This window comes from Symphalangus syndactylus, chromosome 15 (genome assembly GCF_028878055.3).
Source record: "Symphalangus syndactylus isolate Jambi chromosome 15, NHGRI_mSymSyn1-v2.1_pri, whole genome shotgun sequence".
Classification (NCBI taxonomy): Eukaryota; Metazoa; Chordata; class Mammalia; order Primates; family Hylobatidae; genus Symphalangus; species Symphalangus syndactylus.
This window is the reverse complement of record NC_072437.2, coordinates 21,752,808-21,775,696: the sequence shown is the minus strand read 5'-3', so window position 1 is coordinate 21,775,696 and position 22,889 is coordinate 21,752,808. Positions and strand designations below refer to the sequence as shown.

The following is a 22,889-nucleotide window of genomic DNA, read 5'->3' as shown; positions in this document are numbered from 1 at the left end:
CACGTTGGAATTTTTCTTTCATCAAAATGCCCCAGAGAATCCATATAAAGACAAGCTTGATCTATTTTATGAACAGGCTATTTACTGAGGAAACAAACCTACAAATATAATTAACTGTACACTTAAACCTTAACCCTTAGCTCCTGAATCTTAACCAATATGTCTCATAAGATTACTTAATTCAGCAACTTATGCAGTACAGTCTGTTTATTCTATCTTTAAATTATAGAATTTATGTCTCTCCCCCAATTTCTTGTTTTCATTTTTCCTGAATTGCAATTAAACTGACAGCTGGATAAGAACCTTGCTTCTGTAATGCACAGAGAACACTAAAGAAAAAATGGGGAGTAGGGGAAAAAGGAAAAGTCTTTAGGGTTTTCTTCCAATTGTTGCAAAGCTTAGTATATAAAAGAACATAAAATATAATAAAGGCAGTATCACAAACCACTGGGTAAGGAATGGATTATTCAACATGGGACTGGGAAAAATGGGTATTGAGGTTGAGTAGGAAATCAAATTAGGATCACAACTAAATTATATATGCAAATAAATTCTAAATCTACTAAAGCAGGGCACAGCAAACTTTTTGCAAAGGGCCAGCTAGTAAATATTTTAGGTCAGCTGATAATATTTATCAAGTGACTTTATCAGCTGACTTAAATAAGTGTCTGTCCTAATGACTCAACTCTAACACCATTAAAGCAGGCCTAGACGATATAAAAAAAACAAGTGTGGCTACGTGGCAATAAAACTTTATTTACAAAAGCAGACAGCAGGCCAGATTTGCCCCACAGACTTAGTCTGCTAACCCTGAGGGGAAAAGACAAATAGTAAATAAACAAACAAATTCCAAAAGAAAATACTGGTGAATATCTGATCTCAGATAGGCAAGAATTTCTAAGCATAAAGGTAATGGAAGAAACCACAGAGGAAAAGATGGTTATGTATACCATTTACATTCAAACCTCGGTTAGTAAAATAAGTACCATAAAGAAATTAAACAAAATCAAAAGGCAAATGACAAAACAGAGAAACACCCGATGAATATAACGAAGGATTTAGAGTTTGAAAGGTGTATCTTTTGTTTCTCAAACTGGCAAAAATGATGCTAGCCACGATCATACATAAAAAAAGCACTAATAGTCACTGCTGCTAGGAGTGTAACTTGGATCAGTCATCACACAATAAAACAATATGCCTTAATAGGCCTTTAAAAAATTCTTTCTTGCCTTCGCAAGTTCACTTTTATAAATCTAGCCTACAAAAATAATTATAGATCCACACAGATTTTTGGGTAAAGATGTCTTCTGTAATCTTGATTTATAACAACCTAAATACTGAACAGCAGAGAAGTATTTAAATAAATTCCAGTACATATATTACAATGGAATACTATACATATGTTAAATCATGTTTTAGCAGAACTTTATGGGCATAAGAAAATGCTCATAATAAAATATGGTAAGTGAAAAATGCATCAGAAACTTTTATGGACAATTATCCCATTTTTAATATTTGCATAAGCAGAGAAAAATATCAGAGAACATATACCACAAATTAAGCAGCTTTGGTTTCTGGGCTGTGAGTTACGGGTGATTTTTGTTTTCCTCTTATTCTTCATTGTGGTCTCTAAATTTTCTACAGTACTCATGTATTCTAAATGTAAAAGACAACAAATGTTACTTTTAAAAAGCAAAAAGCATGGTGGGGTGTGGTGGCTCACACCTGTAATCCCAGCACTTTGGGAGGCCAAGGTGGGCAAATCACTTGAGTTCAGGAGTTCGAGACCAGCCTGACAACAAGGTGAAAACCCGTCTCTACAAGAAATACAAAAAGCTAGCTAGGCATGGTGGTGCCTGCCTGTAGTCCCAATTACTCAGGAGGCTTAGGTGGCAGGACGGTTTGAGCTCCGGAGGCAGAGGCTTTAGTGAGCCAAGATTGCGCCACTGTAATCCAGCCTGGGTGACAGAGCCAGATCCTGTCTCAAAAAAATAAAATTTAGGCCGGGCGCAGTGGCTCACGCCTGTAATCCCAACACTTTGAGAGGCAGAGGCAGATGGATCACGAGGTCAGGAGATCAAGACCATCCTGGCCAACATGGTGAAACCCTGTCTCTACTAAAAATACAAAAATTAGCTGGGCGTGGTGGCACGTGCCTGTAATCCCAGCTACTTGGGAGGCTGAGGCACAAGAATTGCTTGAACCCAGGAGGGGGAAGTTGCAGTGAGCTAAGATTGCGCCACTGCACTCAAGCCTGGTGATGGAAGAAGACGCCGTCTCAAAAAAAAAATGAAAATAAAAATTTAATTTAATTTAAAAATTAAAAAATAAACAGCAAAAAGGTCACTGCTTCTCACTAAGACCATGGGAGAAATAGAAATCGACTTGAGCAAAGCAGTAGCAGCTTTATTCATCTGTTTCTACTCAGTATTTCTGCTGCTGCTCTTTACTTCTGAATATCCATGAAATAGCTGTATCAACTCTAAAAGGGTGAAGACCTCTCAGAACAAACACATTCCAGCCCCCACAATGGAACATTTCAGAACTCTCCTGGGATGTTTAAGAATGCTGATGATCATGCTTCCAGAAGTAGAGGCAAAATTAGTGCTAATTTGAACCCTGATATGACTGTGTTACTTGCCTAAGTATACAGCAATCTAAGTCACTGTATTCTGTTCAACAGGTGACCCCATCATCAACTTCATAAATAGCAATGATGAAAACAAACTGCTTGAAGTCAGAAGAGGTGAACACAAACTTTCTTATCTTGAATTTTTAAAAATCTCCAAATAATCTTACTGGAGGGCAGTCTGGCTATACATACCAAAATCCTTTAACAAGTAAATATATTTTGACCCAGCTACTCCAGATCTGGAAATCTGCTAAGAAAACAATTGTATAAATGTTTAAAGTATATATGCATAGATATTTATCACAACATTTATAATTGGAAAGGAAAATAGAAGAGAAGGTATAGGTCAAATAAAATATGTTACATCCGTAAAATGAGATGACACCATTAAGAATGAGATATAAATGTCCATTCATTGACATGAACAGATGTTTATATTTATTGTGCAGCCTCTCTCTCTCTCTCTATATATATATATATATATAAATTTTTTTTTTTTTTTTTGAGACGAAGTCTCATTCTTGTCCCCCAGGCTGAAGTGCAATGGCGTGATCTCGGCTCACTGCAACCTCCACCTCCTGGGGTTCAAGCAGTTCTCCTGCCTCAGCCTCCCAAGTAGCTGGGATTATAGGCGCCTGCCACCATGCCCAGCTAATTTTTGTATTTTTAGTAGAGATGGGGTTTCACCATGTTGGCCAGGCTGGTCTCAATCTCCTGACCTCAGGTGATCCGCCCACCTTGACTTCCCAAAGTGCTGGGATTACAGGCGTGAGCCACCAGGCCCGGCCCATGTGGAGTGTCTGGAAAGCAAGATACAAGACTATGTAACATAAGAACATTCTTCTTATACTCTACTTGTATCTTGGTCAGCTAAAGCTGCTATAACAAAATACTATAGACTGGGTGGCTAAGCAACAGAAATGTATTTTCTCACCATTCTAAGACTGGAAGTCTGAGATCAGGGTGCCAGTATGGTCAGGGCCTGGTGAAGGCTATCTTGGCATCTTCCAGTGTCCTCACTTGAGTTGGGGGGCCCCAGGAGGATCATTTCCTCTTTCTTTAAGACCACAGTACTGTAAGATTAGGGCCCCGCCTTTATGACTTCATGTAACCTTAATTACCTCCTAAAGACCCTATTGCCAAACACAGTCCCATTAGGGGTTGGAGCTTCAACATATGAATTAGGGAGGTAGGGGACACAATTCAGTCCATTGCAACTTGTTACATATCTTTTTATGAATAGTGGTATCTGTGAATGAAATCTGGAAAGGTTGTGTCTCGAAATGTTTAAAACAGCAGTTGTCTCTGTGTTCCTGGACACTGGCATGCTTAGTTTCTACAATAAGTGTGTATTACTAGTTTATAGTTTAATAAATATTAAAGCAAAGGAATCCCACTGATAAATAAGACAGTATATTTTAACAAAGCTCTGGGGAAAGGTCTGGCCCTCTCTCGTGCTCACACACATTGGCTGCACTCACAAAATGCAGCCACAATAGAGCAGGGCAATCTTAGTCATGACACAGGAAATGGATCGAGGAATCAGAGCAGACTGTTCCTTGAAAACATCAGCCTAGTTTACTGTTGTGATCAAAACTGACAACAAAATCCACCGGGCATCATTAGGAAAAATATTAGAACTAAAATGGAAAACAGCCTATCCAAACCATGGTGCTGTGACCAGACTTGGAGCCAAGGAGTATTCTGACACTAGAAGGCAGCCAAGCAGGCTCCGGACCTTCATGACACCTCGAGGCAGATAAAACCAATACAAATGTACAAGAAAAAGCCATGAGAACACCTAAGATAATCAAGATCTGGCCTCTACTTTCCCCACCTGCCTCCAGCTGACAGGTATTATTATTCCATTTTCACATACCTTGTCACTGATTATTCACTTACCTCTCAGCCAGCCCCCGAGATCCCACCTGTCCCCACCCCCAAAAACACACAGACACATAAGCAGGATGGGGGCTCTCAGGGGCCAGAAAGCATATCATCTTCAACTTTGCTGTCTTTGCACAGTGCACACATTCAACAAATGACTGTTAAATAAGTACATGATCAATTAAAGGATTTTTTTCATAGCCGGTAGGTTTTTCTCATTAGAAAAGACTGTTTAGTCCTTCGGGACTGTTTGGGGAGATTAAAGTGGTCTGATAAAAGTTTAAACAGTACTAAAGGCTGAAGACATGTTGAAGACATTTAGGAAATCTTGTAATGATAGAGACATGAAAAACTTTTAAGGTTTTAAGGCCATAAGGTAAAAAAAAGAGAAATATTAATTTACAATGGGTAAAATTACAGCTGCATTATTCCAACATGTCACAAAAGAAACTGAAGACAAGTTTGTTTTCTCCTCTTGTGACAAGCACTTTGCCTATATTACTGCTCTTCATTAAGCAGCTGACAGGGTCCTAGCTGCTGTTAAAGTTCTAACCGAGCAAGTTCTTCCACTTCAATTATAATTGGCAAAAACAGAACACGTTGAGAATAATCCAACAGCTCTTCAATTCTTCCACAGCTACTTGACGTGGAATATGATATTGGTAGCTAAGAGTAAAACAGGTCAATCCTAGCCAGTAAGGCTAGCCCCATCACAAACTTGCCTAGACAAGGAAAAATGGAATTGACAATGTGTTTTGTTTCAGCCCAAGCTTCCTTCCGAACCTCCACTGTAGATTCTAGGCTGAGCTATCCCTTCCTTTCCTCAGACAGTACCTGTGCGTCCCATGTGTCAGCGTCTCCATCATTTTTGTACACTCAGCACAAATAAGCAATCGAGACTGCTTCCTAAACGAGTTGAACACAGTCAATTAATCAGAAAAGGGGAAATACTTTAGGAAAAATCTACACTCAGGAATAAAATCTTCCCAAATCAGTCTTGTCCCTCAACTGTGGTAGAATTACTAGTCAAAATGTAGGTGTCTATACTTGAAATTCAGCCTGTCCACAACTGCCAGATAAGTACATCTCCTAATGTAGCGCCCACCATGCGGCTGATTCACTGTTTAAATATAAATTCCAGTAGGAGCCTGAACAGCCCCAGCCTTACAAAGCTAAATCCTGCACTCAAGACATCTGTTTGTTACTTCAGAGCCATCCTTAGTGATGGTAAGAAGGCTTTTTCTTCACTATATGCTTCTCTGTTACCCTTTTTACCTTTTTGAGTCAGGGTCTCACTCAGTCGCCCAGGCTGGAGTACAATGGCGCAATCTCGGCTTACTGCAACCTCCACCTCCCAGGTTCAAGCGACACTCCTGCCTCAGCCTCCTGAGTAGCTGGGAATACAGGCAGTGCCACCATGCCCGGCTAATTTTTGTATTTTTAGTAGAGACAAGGTTTCACCATGTTGGCCAAGCTGGTCTTGAACTCCTGACCTCAAGTGATCCACCCACTTCGGCCTCCCAAGGTGCTGGGACTACAGGTGTGTGCCACCATGCCCGGCCTTACCTTTTAATTTATATTGTAACTTATTCCAAAATGATTTAAAGTTATTTACATATATACATAATAAAATTTAAAAGTATTTTAATAAGCAGATGAGAAAAAGCAGAATGATAAAATGGCAGGTAATATAAAAAAAAAGCAAAGTTGAAGGGCAATATAAAAGTCATTTTGGAAAAGCCTAGAACCTGCTAGAATTTAGTCATATGTTTGGAAATAAGCTTTAACAGTTAACTGATGACTTGGCTGGGATCAGTTACATGAACCATACTGTATATAAAATGAAAACAAAGTAGTTCCTCATGAAAAGCACAACCATTCGTATTACGAAGAGAAGAAATTTACTCCAGGGCTGCTCATAAAAGGAACACCAAAAAACAGAAATGACAATGATTGTAACAGCTAACAATCAACACTTATGTGCAAGACAATGACCTAGGAACTTTAGACATACTCACTCATTTAATAGCCCTATGAGGCAAGTACCATTATTATCTACAAATAGCAGGTAAGGAAACTGAGGAACAGAGTGTTAAGTAAATTGCCCAAAGTCACACAACTATTAAGTTGTGAATTTAAGAGGATTCAAACCCCAAAGGCTGGCTCCAGTATCAGCATTCTGTTTTTGTTTGTTTGTTTGAGTCAGGGTCTCCTTCTGTCAACAGGGCTTAAGTGCAGTGGTGCAATCACAGCTCACTGTGGCCTCAACCTCCATGACTCAAGTGATCCTCCAGCCTCAGCACCCCAAGTAGCTGGGGCTACTTGGCATGCACCACCACGCCCAGCTAATCTTTGTATTTTTTGTACAGACAGGGTTTCACCATGTTGCTCAGGCTGGTCTCGAACTCCTGGGCCCAGGCTGTCCACCCGCCTTAGCCTCCCAAAGTGCTGAGACTACAGGTGTGAGCCACAGCACCCAGCCCAGAATCAGCACTCTTAACCACCATACTACAGTGCCTCTTGCCATTCCAATAGCAAGTAAGCAATGCCCTCAATAACATCCTTATAGTAGATTCCACTTTCTTAAGTATGTTTCTTATGACATGCTTCAGTATAGGCCAAGAAAAAAACACAAAGCTTAGATCAGAAACAGAAATTCCACTGAGGACAAACAAGGCAGACCAGGCATGCGGTTCTCTGACAGATGGATAGATATTTGGGACATTTAGGGTCTTCAGAAGAATGGGTGGCCTCGAGCCCTTTAGGCCATCCTTCATGAATGTTACATTCCCTCCACAAAGGCTTGGTGCACACTGAGTAGCTGAAGTGGGGGTTATGCTTTCTGAGGGTAGGTGAAATACAGCTCTTACCTGATGACAGTTAAGGCAGAATCACAGGCTGGAGTCACCACCTGAGCTGGATGGAGGTAGGACAGACATCCTACCCAAGCTGAGAACCCTGATGCAAACCCACATATGAAGATAAAGTCAGCCTATCTTTGCATGGGGGTGACCCAAGGAAGTACCAATGGGCAGGGCTCCCTTAAGAAATGCGTCATCAATAGAGGTAGTCTGGACAACATCCAATTGTCAGTCATTACCACTGCAAGCCCAGGGAACATTCAGCCATGAACCACACAACTTCTTGGTGTGGTGCCATGACAGAAGGGTTAGAAGAAGCACACCTCTAGGGAGTGGAATGGTCAGCAGGCTCGGAGAGATCATTAACAGAGAGCCAGTTACTGTTTGGGGGAAACTAAAAATTTTAAAAAACACATATTTTGGCTTTAGAATAAGTGATTTTAACTAATCTTCTCAGTAGTTTCTCCAAGTTCAAGTTCAGGACCGCAAAACCATTTCATCAGTATTCCCTCATTGATTGAGCATTTCCTATAGAGCCAGGCACTGTTCTAGCTATTAGGAGCAGAGCAGTGAACAAAGCGCACAAAAATCCCAGGCATCATGAATCTGATTCTTTTTTTTTAAGCAATAGGATCTTGCTTTGTTTCCCAGGCTGGAGTGCAGTGGTGCACTCACAGCTCACTGTAAACTTGAACTCCTAGGCTCAACTCACCCTCCCACTTCAGCCTCCTGAGTAGCTGGGACTACAGGTGTGTGTCAACATATGTCTGGCTAATTATTTTTGTTGTTGTTGTTGTTGGTAGAAACAAGGTCTTGCTATGTTGCCCAGGCTGGTCTTGAACTCATGGCCTCAAGCAATCCTCCTGCCTTGGCCTCCCAAAGCACTGGTATTACAGGCATGAGCCACCACACACCTGGCCATGAATCTTGTTCTTGTTGCACTATAAGTGTACTCCTAGTAATACATACTACTGATTACTATTACTATGCTTATGCTGTTATTCTGGACAAAGAGTACGTCAGGTGAAGAAGAAATTACACAGGATCTGGGGAAAGGTGTGCCAGAGGCATTTTAGGGTTAAGCAGGGGGTCATAGGAACCTCACTGAGAAGGGGGTCTGAGCAAAGGCCAGGCAATGAATGGTGCAATCCCTGGTGGAGATGCCCTGGGAAGTAGAAACAGCAAGGCAGCCTGGGTGCCCAGAATGAGGTGAGGAATGAGCAGGAGAGAAATAGACACACAGGTGAAGAGAAGGAGGAAGTGCTAGGCAGTGCTGGAGATGGGGCTGGAGGCCACTGTAAAGAGTCTGCATTTGACCCTGAGCTGCAGAAAGTCCAGAGCAGAGGAGTGACATGGTCTGACTCATTTTCAGAGGGCCACTCTGCTGCGTGTAGAAGAGGCTGCAGAGGGCAAGGACACCAACAGAGAGACAAGTGTGGAGTGAGAGGGTGCATCTTTCCATCCAGCAGCACCTCTGCCACATGCACAGACGGCCTGCTGGTGCAGGCAAGAGTGGAGGGCAAAGAGCAGCTGACAGGATGCATGACAGCAGTGTTCTAGAATCCCAGACCCAGAGCTCTGACAGAGCCCCTGGCAGGTTACTCTTCCCCCAGGCAATAAAAGAGAAAAGAAAAACAAGCAGAATCTCTTAAAGTCAGGTTAACCAAAGACAAGTCAGTCTGGCCTGAGGGAGCAGAAGCTTGCCGCATGGGAGGGGCATTGCCATTACTGGCCCAAGCAGGTCCCGGGCTGTCTGGTTATGGATACACTAATGGAGCAGAGCGCTATAAAGAGCTAGTCCTTCTAATATCCAATACCAGTTATTCGCAAAAGCATATTCCAAAATACCTCAGAGCTTAAAATACTTAACAGTTAATAAAGCACCACTTAAATTCCAACTATACATAACACTGACTTGCAAAATGCATCTGATGCCTCGAGTGATTCTCTCCTTTCTTCCTCCCACATATTGCGAGTGCTAACATAAGACCCTCCATAAAATGCATCCTCTCTCTGGGTTCCCGCAGGCTGGGACCACCCAATCTGATCTCAAGGGCGTATGGCATGCCAATACCCCCTCTTCTCAGTATCAGATGGTAGCCTCACCAGCCAGGAAAGGTCTCAGCATTTCTGCATGCTTCATTGTACCAAGCAGCTGCTGGCAAGATACACACAGAAACTCTGATATATTTGTCCCCACTCATTTTGACAAAAGCTGTGATAAGAACAGAAGGAAAAATGGCAAGGCATCCTGAGGGAGGAGGAGACCCATATGTGGCTCCTCACAAACCTGGTGCTGGTGGGAAGGCCACAAGAGGCACACCCATCTGTGACTTGACACCTCTTCATGCCTGATAAAGGGACAGAACACAGAAGTGTCATGTCAAACTGCACTTTCTCTCACTCTCAAGACCCTTCACCCCAAAACGTGTTAAGTAGCTGGATTTTTTTAAAAAATAAAACTATAAATATTTATCTCATACCCATCATAGTTTTCTTTCATGCTCCCTTTAAATTTCTCCCCCCGCATCAAGGTCTGGCCATAAGCCATTAGTAAGAAAAACCTGGCCAACTAGAAGACTGGGATGTAAAGGGGCTAAATAATTCACTATCACTGAGAGAGGGTTCACATATATAATACCCTAAATATACACTTTACCACATATTATTTCTAGGACTATACCAAGAACATGTAAGCTGATAAAGCTACATTAGAAAACTATTCTTTAATAAAATATCTTATTCCTTTCTCTGTATGTATTTAGCTTTGATGAATACATGGCATTCTCACACATACACTCACTCACTTCATAATTTAAACTTAAGGCCACTAATTACCCATTTACACACACAGACTACATACATATAAGTACACTGAAATAAATATATTTGCTTTACAAGTAAAGACTAGTTTATTCTAACACCATTAAACTACTTGTTAATTAAGCAAGATAGCATTTACCAGCCAGGAGGAGATCAATAGTTCTGAATCTTCTTTTGTCCAATTGTATGCTGTATATTCAAGGGCATTATTCTCTCCTTGCTGTTTGCACATATAAGCACAGTTTCTTTCAAAAACGGTGCGGATGCCTTTAAACAGAATCACACTAGTAGTGCAACCCATCCCCAAGGTGTGGATGTTCAGTTTTTTAGCAATCTCTACTCCATTTCCACATCCTCTTCCTTGGCTCTTCCGAAACAGGCTCCCACTGTACCATCTTCATGACAAGCAGTCACTGGTACCGGAACAGAAGGGAAGCTCTGAGCTGCTGTACTAGAATCCGCTCCTGCTCAACAGCCTGACAAAAAATCCAGACTCCGAGTGTAAAACAGGAGGGGTGGTGCAAACACAAGATGACACACCTCGGATGCACCAAACCTTTAAAGTATCGTTTTTCTAGCTGATTGCTTCACTCTTAATACCAAAGAACAAATAAGCAGGAGATTTACACGTGGCTACTGGAAAACTGCCGGCTCCTGTGATTTGCATGGGATTGTTCTGAATCTCAGAACCTGCCCAAAATGAAAAAGACAGTGCCAGACAGCCACACTGCTGCAGATGCTGCTGGGAGGCACAAAGAATGTTCATCTGCTGCAAGAAATCGCTCTCCCAGAATGCTTAGCCTAGCATCTATATTAGCAAACATCTCTTTCCTTGACCTAAATATGCTATTTAATCCTGCATCAGCGGGAAACAGAGAAGCAAAGGAAAAAAAAGTCCAAAAAACGAGTGAAATCTCTAAGATGACTGCTGCTATGGAAACACATGAAAGCCCACTTCAAACAACCTTTTCCACATATGGGTAACAGCTTGCTGACAGCAAACCACAAGGGAACACAACATTGCTGTGTCGACCTTGACTTCAGCCCACCTCTACTCTTTGCTAGAGAGGGCTAGCAAGATTGCACTGCTTAAAAGGATTCTCCCATCTCTAGTACTTAAAGATGTAAATGAGAACATGAATAAAGGGCTACCCAGTCTGGCTAGATGCATGCCTTCTGAAGCAGCACTCCAGTATGCAATGGGAAATACATGCTGAGGTCTCACAGTCAACATGATTATGTTTGGTGTGTAAGTAATCCAACTCCTTCTACTGTAGACTGAACTCAGTGACACTACACTACCTCATGTGAATCTCTGGGAATGGCTAACAGGGAAGCTTGTCAATGATATGATACCAAGTTGACTCTTGCCATTTTCCTTCCTCAACAATGAAAGGCTAACTATATAAAAAGACCATGCTGCACATACAGGAAAACCTTTCCCAGCCACAATATGTAACTAGGAAAAAAGTGATCAATCTTTTAAAATCTGCTCTGATATTATTCCTTATTTCACAGGGCAACAGATAATTTCATTTCTCTCTATAGATGTGAAAGTTAGAGTGAATTAACTGACTGGGTACCTGGGGGCTGTGTAAACCCATGCATGTAGTAAAATCATACCTGTAGGGAATACCATCGAGGTACATGATCCCACAATGTCTGTCTTCTATAAGTAGTTTAGCCATTGGGCCCCACAGAAAAGCAAAAATCTAGGCTTATTCTCTCTCCCGTATTTTTATGCAAAGTGTGTCTGATAGCTGAACAAGATCAAAGATGGGGAGATGTTGGCCACATGCAAAAAAACAGGATGACCCTCTGGGGTCTAGAGCATTCCACTTCCAAAGGGTGATTCTGTGAAAAGAGAGCTATAGGGTTCAAGATTACACCCAAGTTGTGACATTAGGAGAGTCTTCATGCGAAATCACAATGCTGACAGATAAACAACTAGAAACTCACCTACCCAGAAACTGAATATTGGAGACTATAAAACACTAAACACATAAGTTAAATGTCAGTTTTGAGAATTCAGAAAATCTACCAATTAATCTGACTCCTATACAGCAAGAGAAATAGCTTTAGAAGCAATAGTTCATTCAATAGAAATAAAGAGAGTACCTGGAAATGTAAAATTAATTTGTTATTGTTATGACATATTTTAGACATCCTGCCTGCCGAAGCCAGGGAATATTATTTGAGATACAAAAGATTATGTTTGAACTTTACCAAGAATTAGAAATAACCAAGCAAATTGGAAGCTGCTGGTATATGCTGTTTGATCTACCTTTAGAACCCTTCATGTTTTAAAACAAGAGTCTAAATCAGGGGTGTCCAATCTTTTGACTTCCCTGGACCACACTGGAAGAAGAATAATTGTCTTGGGCCACACATAAAATATACTAACATTAATGATAGCTGATGAGCTTTAAAAAAATCACAAAAAATCTCATAATGTTTTAAGAAAGTTTACGAATTTGTGTTGGGCCACATTCAAAGCCACCCTGGGCCACGTGTGGCCTGAGGGCCGTGGGTAGGACAAGCTTGGTCTAAATGGTTTCACCACAAAAAAATAAAGAAAAAAGGCAACTAAGTGAGGTGATAGGTGTGTTAGCTAACTCAATTGTGGTAATCATTTCACAATATATATCAAATCATCATATTGTATACCTTAAATTTATATAATTTTGCCAATCATACCTCAATAAAGCTAAAAAAGATAAATAAAAGTAAAAGCTAAATTAAAAAAAAAACAACAAGAGAGAATGAAACAATTTCCTAACTCATTCAAAGGAACAAGCAATGTTTTCTGGAGATAAATTAATAAAATGTTACAGTTTGAATGTGTCCCCCAAAGTTCTTGAGTTACAAACTTAATCCTCAATGGACAGTGCTGGGAAGTGGGGCCTTCCAGTAGTGATTAGGGCAGAGCCTCACTGATTAATGGTGTTCTCAAGAGTGGGTTCCTAATAAAAGAATGAGGTCAGTCCCCTTTCTTTCTCTCACTCTTGCATGTTCTCTTTTCCTTCCACCTTTCACCTTCCACCATAGGATGATGCGGTATGAAGACCCTCACCAGCTGCTGCTGCCATGCTCTTACATCTTCCAGACTCTAGAACAGTGGGACGAATAAATTTCTGTTCATTATAAATTACCCTGTTTGTGGTATTCTGTTATAGCAGCAGAAATGGACCAAGACATATACGCATTGAAGCAACTTGTGCCAAATTTTAAGTATTAGTCATTTTCCAGCCAACAAAACTAGTGGGCTCTTGAAAAGCAACAGAAAATATTTAGAGTGAAGTATTCAGAAACAGGTCTCATGATAATAGGAGCAAGACAAAATGAGTAATTCAAAAGGTATGTTTGGTTTCACTGACTTTTCTGTATCAGAATGAACTTGAGTTGTTCTAAATTGAAAATTACCACGAATTTCATCAGAGGACATGAATAGATGGATGGTATCTATTGGCAACCAGTGCAGCCACCTAAAAGAGTATATATTTCAATTTGGAGATCACATTTACTCTCCCATCTTTAAATGTCACTTCTAATTTATACAGCTCCTAAGGCTAAATGTCTGCCTTTGAATCCCTTTTGAGATGCAGGCCCATGTCTTCTTCTCCTGCTAATAATGACACCTGACTCTCCTACCATCTCACCTTCAGATGTTCCAAATGAATCATCCTTTAACATGACAAACTTGTATGGCACATCCACACAATGGAGTATCATTCAATCACAGGGAGGAACAAAGTACTGACGCATGCCATTACACGAACAGCCCAAAAACCATTAAGTGAAGGAAAGAAGTCAGGCACCAAAGACCCCATATTGTATTACTGAAAGGAAACATCCAGAACAGACACATCCAGAGAGATAGAAAGCAGATTAGTGATTATGGAGGGCTAGGGAGACCAGGAAATATGGGGTCATTGCTAGTGGGTATGAGGTTTCTTTTTAGGGTAATGAAAATGTTCAGAAATTAGACAGTGTTTCTAATATATATTCTCAAATGTATATATAATCTATACACATATATAGCCTGTGACTACTGAATTGAACACATTTATGGCATGTGAACGTAATTTTTAAAAAGTGACTACACTTGTGATGCTTTGAAGCCTCATTCCTCCTTCATCGCTTTCTGTCCACATCTGGGCAGGCAGAGAGGAAGGTCCAAGTGGCTCCCTCTTATGACACCAGCAGTAAATTCAAACCCTTCAATGGGAACCTTCACTCCACACCATCCCCCCATAATCATCACAAAAAAAATGCCAAGCCAGTCTCTTTTCCCTGCTCTCTCAAGCCATTTTAGGACCTCTTGGGAGCTGTCCTATTCTCCCCAGAAAGCCTCATTATATTTCACGTCCTCTTGGGGTAGGTGTGATGTCAGCTGACTCAGTATCTAAAAGCAAATGTGGCCACGTGGAGGAGATCCATCCCATTTCTGTGGAGTGGCCCCGACAGTGAATTCTATCTCAAAGCTGCTATTAAGAATGGGGGTGGGGAGGCCAGGCACAGTGGCTCACACCTGTAATCCCGGCACTTTGGGAGGCCGAGGTGGGCAGATCACCTGAGGTCAGGAGTTCGAGACCAGCCTGGGCAACATGATGAAACCCCAACCCTACTAAAAATACAAAAAACTGGCCAGGCATGGTGGTGTGCACCTGTAGTCCCAGCTACTGGGGAGGCTGATGCAGGAGAATCACTTGAACCTGGGAGGTGGCGGTTGCAGTGAGCTAAGATGGCACCACTGCACTTCAGCCTGGGTGATAGAGTGAGACTCCGTCTCAAAAAATAAAAAAAATTTAAGAATGAGGGTGGGGAGAATGGCACCTACTCTGCCCACCCCATAGGTTGTCAAGTTCAAATAAGGTAACAGGAGAGAACTCAACAAGAAATTGCTAGAAATATGTAAGTACCTATTGTCTTATACTTCACAAAGGATTTACTGTGTAACCTAAAACAGCACCTTGCTTGATAAATTCAACAATTTCTGAACATTGTTTTGGTCCCACTTCTCAGGAATATACTAAACCACATTAACATGGGAGGTGGCTGGGGCTACCTCAGGGTATGCATTTTAGACCTGGGAAAGGGTCTAAACCCCCCAGAAAGCCTGCACAGAAAATAAATTCAGGTTAGGATCTGCCAGCCCACTTGGTGGTCATAACAAACCTCAGCCATGCAGCCTGAGACCATAGCTAACAGGTCCCAAGCTTTGAGCTCCTGCAAAGCTTAAGCATCTGGAGCTGCTGTTCCCACCTACAGCTCTCTCTTTGCCGACTTTCTGTTTTAAATGTATTCCAACAGACAAATTAGTTTGATTGGTATATGTATTTAATACTCTCCTAGAAACATGTGAATAAAGAGGAATCTAGAGTGACACCTAAAAAATCTAGAACTATAAAATGGAATTAATACTGTATTTCAAACAGATATAAGTCTTCTACTTATATATCAGACATGGGGTCTATCTTAGGAGGCCAGGAAGGGAGAGGAATTCTCTCCATTCTGCAGTGGCTTAAAGGAAGATCTCACATAATGATAATACCTCATACATGATACAGCACACTTCACCAAATCTAAGTAAAGCGTGGACGGATAGAATTCAGCCTAACATGTCATTCGTTCTATTTAAATGCCATTATGATAGCCAGTCCATTTGAAAAGTTTACTTCCATATCTGACAGTCCATATTTCATAAATCAAGGCAGTGAATTCTGCTGAACAAAGAAACCTTATGTAAGTTGGTCTCTCAATGCCTCGTTCCTTTTATAACCAATCAATATAATCAAATGTAATTAGAGTATCTGGCACAGAGCCTAGTATATACCACATGCTCAATAAATGCCAGTCTCTCTTCTTCTTTTGTCCCAAATTAAATGGTTTTCTTCCCTGATAATGAGACTAAAAGTAGGGTAATTCTTCTAAAAATACAAGCATCTCATACAAAATTCAAATACATGAAAATTTCAGATCAAGCAAATTCAAACAACAAATTTTATTTTTGTTGAAAAAATGATTTAAAGAGGGAAGGCCGGGCTCGGTGGTTCACGCCTGTAATCCCAGCACTTGGGAAGCCAAGGCAGATGGATAACAAGGTCAGGAGATCGAGACCATCCTGGCTAACACGGTGAAACCCTGTCTGTACTAAAAATACAAAAAATTAGCCGGGCGTGGTGGCAGGCGCCTGTAGTCCCAGCTACTCGGGAGGCTGAGACAGGAGAACGGTGTGAACCCGGAAGGCAGAGCTTGCAGTGAGCCGAGATCGCGCCACTGCACTCCAGCCTGGGTGACAGAGTGAGACTCTGTCTCAAAAAAAAAAAAAAAGAAAAGAAAAAAAAAAGAGGAAAATGGGGATGTTGAAACATGAAAAAAGAGTTAAGATAGCTTGTAATATAAGGAGTGGAGCTTTCAGCAATGACCATTAGAGACAGGTTTTTCTCCAAACACCGCATGTTCTCATACATAAGTGGGAGTTGAACACCAGGGCCTGTCAAGGGGTGGGGGGCAAGGGGAGGGAGAGCATTAGGACAAATACCTAATGCATGCGGGGCTTAAAACCTAGATGACGGGTTGATAGGTGCAGCAAACCACCATGGCACACGTATATCTATGTAACAAACCTACACGTTCTGCACATGTATCCCAGAACTTAAAATTTAAAAAAGACTTTAAATAACGGAAATTAAGAAAGTATTATTAAATAAGGACCTTTTAAAGTGTGAACTCTTACCATTGTGCATTTCAGTAACATAATCTTCAAAATTTCGACTTATTGCATATTTAAATTTATCCATCATCTATTATCCCCATCTCAATACACAAGAGAGTTAGAACACTTTGAGATGTCTAGTGCCAGTTACCTTGAAGTGAACAAAGGTGACGGGCAGGGCCAGAGGGCATAGTGTGGACAGGAGTTGTTGGACCCCTGAGAGAGCTGAGGGCTTTACTCCTTCTGCCTGGACCACTGTGAAGTAAAATATTTTTGCTAAAAATATATCCTTAAAGTTATGATCACATAAAATATTGGAGTCAGGTCTGTTGCTAATAGTGTTATTTAAATGTTCTCAAAAGTAGAGAATGCAAAAGAACACAGGTTTCTCCAGGTTGGTGCTAGAATGTCAGGGTGGCAAACAGTCCCTGTGGGCAGCTCTAACAACTGGCAAGCTCAATGAGTGACCAAGTGAAAGGAAGTGGAAACAACCAGACCTAGCTCCAGGGAGCAAGCGTCCGGGGGGTTGGGGGACAGGGGGATCTTTCAGAGACCACAGTCACTCAAAAGAAATGAGAGAATCTTCCTTTTTCTGGTAGGAGACCAAGTTAAATAGCTTTTAAAATAACACAGGTCAGCCAGAAATGCTGGCACCTATAATTCCAGCACTTTTGGAGTCTGAGGCAGGAGGATCGCTTGAGCCCAGGAGTTCAAGACCAGCCTGAGCAACATAGCAAGACCCCAGTCTATAAAAAAAAAAATTAAAAATTGGCTGGATGTGATGTCACAAGCCTGTAGGCCTGGCTACTTAGGAGGCCGAGGCGAGAAAAATCACTTAAGCCCAGGAATCGAAGGCTGCATTGAGCTATGACTGTGGCACTGCACTCCAGCCTGAGAGACAGAGAGAGACCCTGTCTCTAAAAATCAATCCATCAGGTCTTCAAAAGGGAGAAACATTTAAGAAAAACAGCTTATTTGCTGGTAGGAATGTAAAATAGTGCAGCTGTTATGGAAAGCAGTGTGGCAATTCCTCAAAAAATAAAACATAATTACCATATGATCCAGCAATTTCACCTCTGGGAATAGACACAAAAGAAATGAAAGCAAGACTTGAAGAGAGACATGCACACCCACGTTCACAGCAGCATTATTCACAACAGCCAAGGGGCGAAAGCAACCGAAGCGTCCATCAGTGGATGAACAGATAAGCAAAATGTGGTATCTACACACACAATGGAATACTATTCAGCCTTAAAATGCAAGAAATTTTACATATGCTACAACATGAATGAAATCTGTGGACTCTGTGGTAAGTAAAATAAACCAGATACAAAACGACAAATACTGCACGATTCCATTTGAGGTATTTAGAATAGTCAAATTCATAGAAACAGAAAGGAGCATGGTAGTTGCCAGGAGCTGGGAGAAGGGAAATAAGGGGTTAGCGTTTAATGGGGTCAGATTTACAGTTTCGGAAGATGAAAAAGTTCTGGAGATGAATGGTGATGATGGCTGCACAGCAATGTGAATGTACCGAGTATCACTGATGTGTACACTTAAAAATAGTTAAGGTGATAAATCTTATGTTACAGATATCTTACCATATTTTTTAAAAATAGAAAACCAACTTGTTGGGCACTGTTTTCCTATCACTTCTAGAAACAGGTGAGGTGTAAGACCAGAAAAACGAGGAGGGTAACTGGTCTTTTCTCCTCCTCTCTCCCTTGGCCTGTCAGCCCCTCACAAAGGGAAGATAAGCTACAGGAACTATCCCCATTGTTAAACGATGAATGACTGCATTGCCCTTCCTAGAAAAACCCTTCCAACTATATAGCATCACAGAAAAAAAGATGGCTGAGATTTAAATTTCTGATTCATAGACAACTTCTACTACTTTCATTGAAAGCCATGAAATGAATGAACAAATACAATGTACACAGGTCCAACTGACCCCTCAGCTCAGGAACCTGCCAGAAGTGGCAACTTAAATTACTGTTACAGGAGGTCATGGAGCAAAACCATGGTTTCTGAGGGAGCTCAGTTCTTTAAAGAAAAACCAATAAATCCATAAATGCTGATGCTATATCAAATATAAAAAGCTGTCAAAGAGTACATCTATTGGCAAAGCCGTTGAGCATCAGTGAACACATCTGCAAGGGCTGATGGCACCAAGGATCACATGAGCGCAGGAAGCACCCATGGCCCCACTGTAAATTAGACACTGGATGAAGAACTAGGAAGCAGGACAAACTCAATGGCATAATGAAGTCAGAACTCAAGGACCTCTTCTTGGCCTCCACCAGCCGTTCCCAAGGAAATTCTATTTTAGGCAGACACCCAAAAAGATCACTTAATGGCAGGGTATACTGACTTTAAACAATAAAACAGATATAAAGTATAACTTGCATACAAATGCACCCTTGAAACTGTTCATGTTCTTCATATATGGAGTTACGGCTGTTGAAAAGTTGTTCCAACATGTGAAGAGACTAAAATTCAGATTCTACATACATCAGTTACTTTTATCTTACATTTTAGCAGCTGACTGTTTTAAGTCTTTTACTGTCATTGTGGCAGAATAGAAATGCTGTCTCAACATGAAGAAATATTCCTTGAGGGCAAAGAGGAAAACATAAAACATACATAAGATTTGAATTTGACTTTTTAAAAACCATTGCAATTTAGTGAGATTTTCAATTAGATTAATCAAAAGTAATAATGATAATAATGCGGTTACCTCTCTAAAATATAGGAGGGAAAGTGCAATTTTTCAAAATAGTCCTAAGTTTTTTTTAAAAGCAGTGTAAAAAGACACAAAATAAAATATGTATTCTCTTGTCCTGGCTTACAGTCAGGTTAAATGGAACTAGACATTCCATATTTCCCTGTTTATAGAAGCTCATAAAACTTTACATTCTTTAGCTGTCACCTTACAAGGTTTTTATTTTTCACAAAGACACAAAATTCTGAACCTTCACAAGACTCTCTTTTATATACGGCCAGTTGGGTTATGACTTAACTGTAACTATGTTTTCAAAGAGTGTTACTTCAATCAAACATTCCTTGATATTTATGTGAATTTAGGTCAAAGAAGTGAGGAAATGTAGGAGAAACTATCCTCCACACAAGAACTGGACAGATTACAATTATTGCTATCCCTCCCCGTCAATTAAAAACAAATAGGTGCTTGCTTCGACACCACATATACTACTAAAAAATTGGAATGATACAGAGAAGACTGGCATGGTCCCTGCACAAGGATGACACACAAATTCATGAAGCATTCCATATTAAAAAGAAAACAAAAACAAAAACAAAAACAAACAGATAGGACAAAAAAAAGATGACAATAAGCAAGTGAAGACTCACTGGGGAAATGCAAGTCAAAACTACAATGAGCTTTCACTTCACACTCACCAGATGGCTAAAATCAAAAAGACAAGTATTGGTGTAGCAATTGGATTGGTATATCAATTCGATCAGCTTTGCTAATCAAAATAACAGGTATCGATGAGGATGTGTTGAAAGTAGAACCCTGGCACACTGCTGCTGGGAATACAAAACAGGGTAGCCACTATGGAAAATAGTCTGGCTGTTCTTCAAATGGTTAAACCCAGGTTACCATATGATCCAGCAATTCCACTCCTAGATGCCCAAGGTTGAAAATATATGTTCCCACAAAAACTTATACATGAATGCTCTTAGCAGCACTGTTCATAATAAACAAAAATTGGAAACAACACAAATGTCCGTGAATTGATAAATGGATAAACAACTATAGAATACAATGAAATATTATATACCAATTTTTAAAAAATGAAATATGATCCACGCCACAGCATGGGTGACTCTTAAAAACATGCTAAGTGAAAGAAGCCAGGCATAAGGATCACATAGTGCATGAATCCACTGCTATGAAATGTCCAGAACAGGCAAATCTCTAGAGGCAGAAAGCAGATTAACAGTTCCCTAGGGCTAGGGGGTTGGGTGGAGCAGAGTTCCAGGGTGATGGCTAAGGGGTCCAGTGTTCTTTTGGGAAGTAATAAAGATGTTCTAAAATTGACTATGGTGATGGATGCACAACTCTGAATATACTGAAAACCACTGAACATTTTAAATGGATGAATCATATGATGTATGAATCATATCCTGATAAAGGTGTTTCTTTAAAAACAAGACAGCACATATCAGAGGGTACATCAATCCAAAGTTGAATTTCTCTTGAAAGTACCCTTATTTCAATAGTTATCTTTCCAAAACATATCACTACCCTAACACAGCAAATGCCCAAAAGCACTCCCAGCACTGCATATGCAGAAGAGAGGACAGCTAAGAATGTAAGATGATTTCTTCATCAAGAGCCGGTTAAAGCTATTCTGCTTTAAAATTAAAGAGCACTTAAAGGAAACCTTTTGTCTGGTCAATAACTTTGGTTCATTTATTATGTTAGGCAAGGTCTGGACCTGAGGGCCAAGCCATCTATCCCAATTCATTCAAAGAAATTTATTTTGCAGATGTTTTCCCACAAAATTTTCATCTCTGCTTTAACCACAAAGTTCTCAAGATCCAAGAAAAAAATACCAATTGGAGAAAAAAATCAGAGGAGGGATGGAAAAAGGTTAACAGGGGATATGAAATTTTATTCATATTTAAAAATCGGCTCTATTTAGGCCAGTCTAGTCATCTCAACAATGCAGGAGATTTAAATTTTAAATGTAAAACCTAAAGATAAACATTACATGAAGAGCACAGTGCAGAGTACCTCTAACCGAGTACTCTAGCAGAGTACCTTTAACAGTGTGTTACACGGGAATGAATTCCTGCTATATTCCAAATACTGAGCACAGAACTGAGTCACATGGTCTCATTTAATCTTGTTGTTGTTGTCGTTGTTGAGACGGAGTATCACTCTGTCGCCCAGGCTGAAGTGTAGTGCCGCGATCTCGGCTCACTACAACCTCTGCCTTCCGGGTTCAAGTGATTCTCCTGCCTCAGCCTCCCAAGTAGCTGGAACTACAGGCGCCCGCCACCACACCCCACTAATTTTTGTATTTTTTAGTAGAGACAGATTCCACCATATTGGCCAGGCTGGTGTCGAACTCCTAACCTCGTGATCCACCCGCCTCAGCCTCCCAAAGTGCTGGGATTACAGGCATGAGCCACCACATCCGGCCTCATTTAATCTTCTAAACAACCCTAAAAGTTGAGTTTTACATGTGATCCCACTCATAATGGCCATCTTTGGACCTTGTTCCAAGGAAACAAGATTTTAGCAGAAGCCCATCCTCATGCTCAGGCCCACTGAAGGGCTGCAGCCAATGCGAACACCACGTGGAGTGCTACTGAAAAATCAACGCATTAAACCACCAGAGGCTGGTGATAAGGTAACCGCAAGGTCAAATGTCTCTTTAGACCTCTAGCTTTCAAAGTATTGTCACCATGAATCATATTGAGAAATTCATTGTAAGTCACGATACGGTAAATGTGTGTAAAAATATTTCCAAAAATACAGTTGCAGAGACCTCTCTGGTCTATTAGAGTTCACTGGAAGGAAGAGAGGGAGGAAGGAAAGTGGTATAGCTCACGGAACTGTTTTCAGGACCACTCGTGGCTCATGGCCTGCAATTTGAAAAACCACTGAATGTGCCGGTTCTGAGCCATCTCTCAGCACTTGGAATTCACCAGTCTCACTACATATCCCATCATCTATAAGCAGGTGACCCAGCGGAAGAATGGCACAGCCTACTGAAGACAACAGTTGTAAGGCAACATTCTGAAAGATGGAGTTCTGTCTCATACAACACAGTACATGCTTTGACTCACCTGTCTCCCCAAAGTAAGAAGACATTGGTCCAGAAATCAATAGAAGAAGTAGGAGTGGCCCCTCTCACTATTACCCTAATAACCCACTCTAAAAATTTTTGGTTTTCATCCCTGCTAGTACAGAGGTCCTGATTTTAAGGGAGCT

General features: G+C 40.8%; 1 protein-coding gene and 1 non-coding gene across 5 annotated transcripts in view; one reads left to right on the top strand and one right to left on the bottom strand.

The window, feature by feature from the left end:
* Nucleotides 1-22,889, bottom strand: part of DOCK9 (dedicator of cytokinesis 9) — a 296,690-nt gene that overhangs the window by 215,725 nt on the left and 58,076 nt on the right. Inside the window, exon 1 of one of the 4 annotated variants that reach the window (XM_055244506.2) lies at nucleotides 10,343-10,784. The exons of the other annotated variants lie outside the window; for them this stretch is intronic. Coding sequence (XP_055100481.2) covers nucleotides 10,343-10,504 — 162 coding nt within the window. The 5' untranslated portion in view covers nucleotides 10,505-10,784. Of the gene's footprint in view, nucleotides 1-10,342; nucleotides 10,785-22,889 lie in introns of those variants that run through there. 4 annotated transcript variants of the gene reach the window in all.
* LOC129464318 (U6 spliceosomal RNA) lies at nucleotides 20,110-20,216 on the top strand. The gene has a single exon (XR_008651545.1). It is a non-coding gene; the product is annotated as a U6 spliceosomal RNA (small nuclear RNA).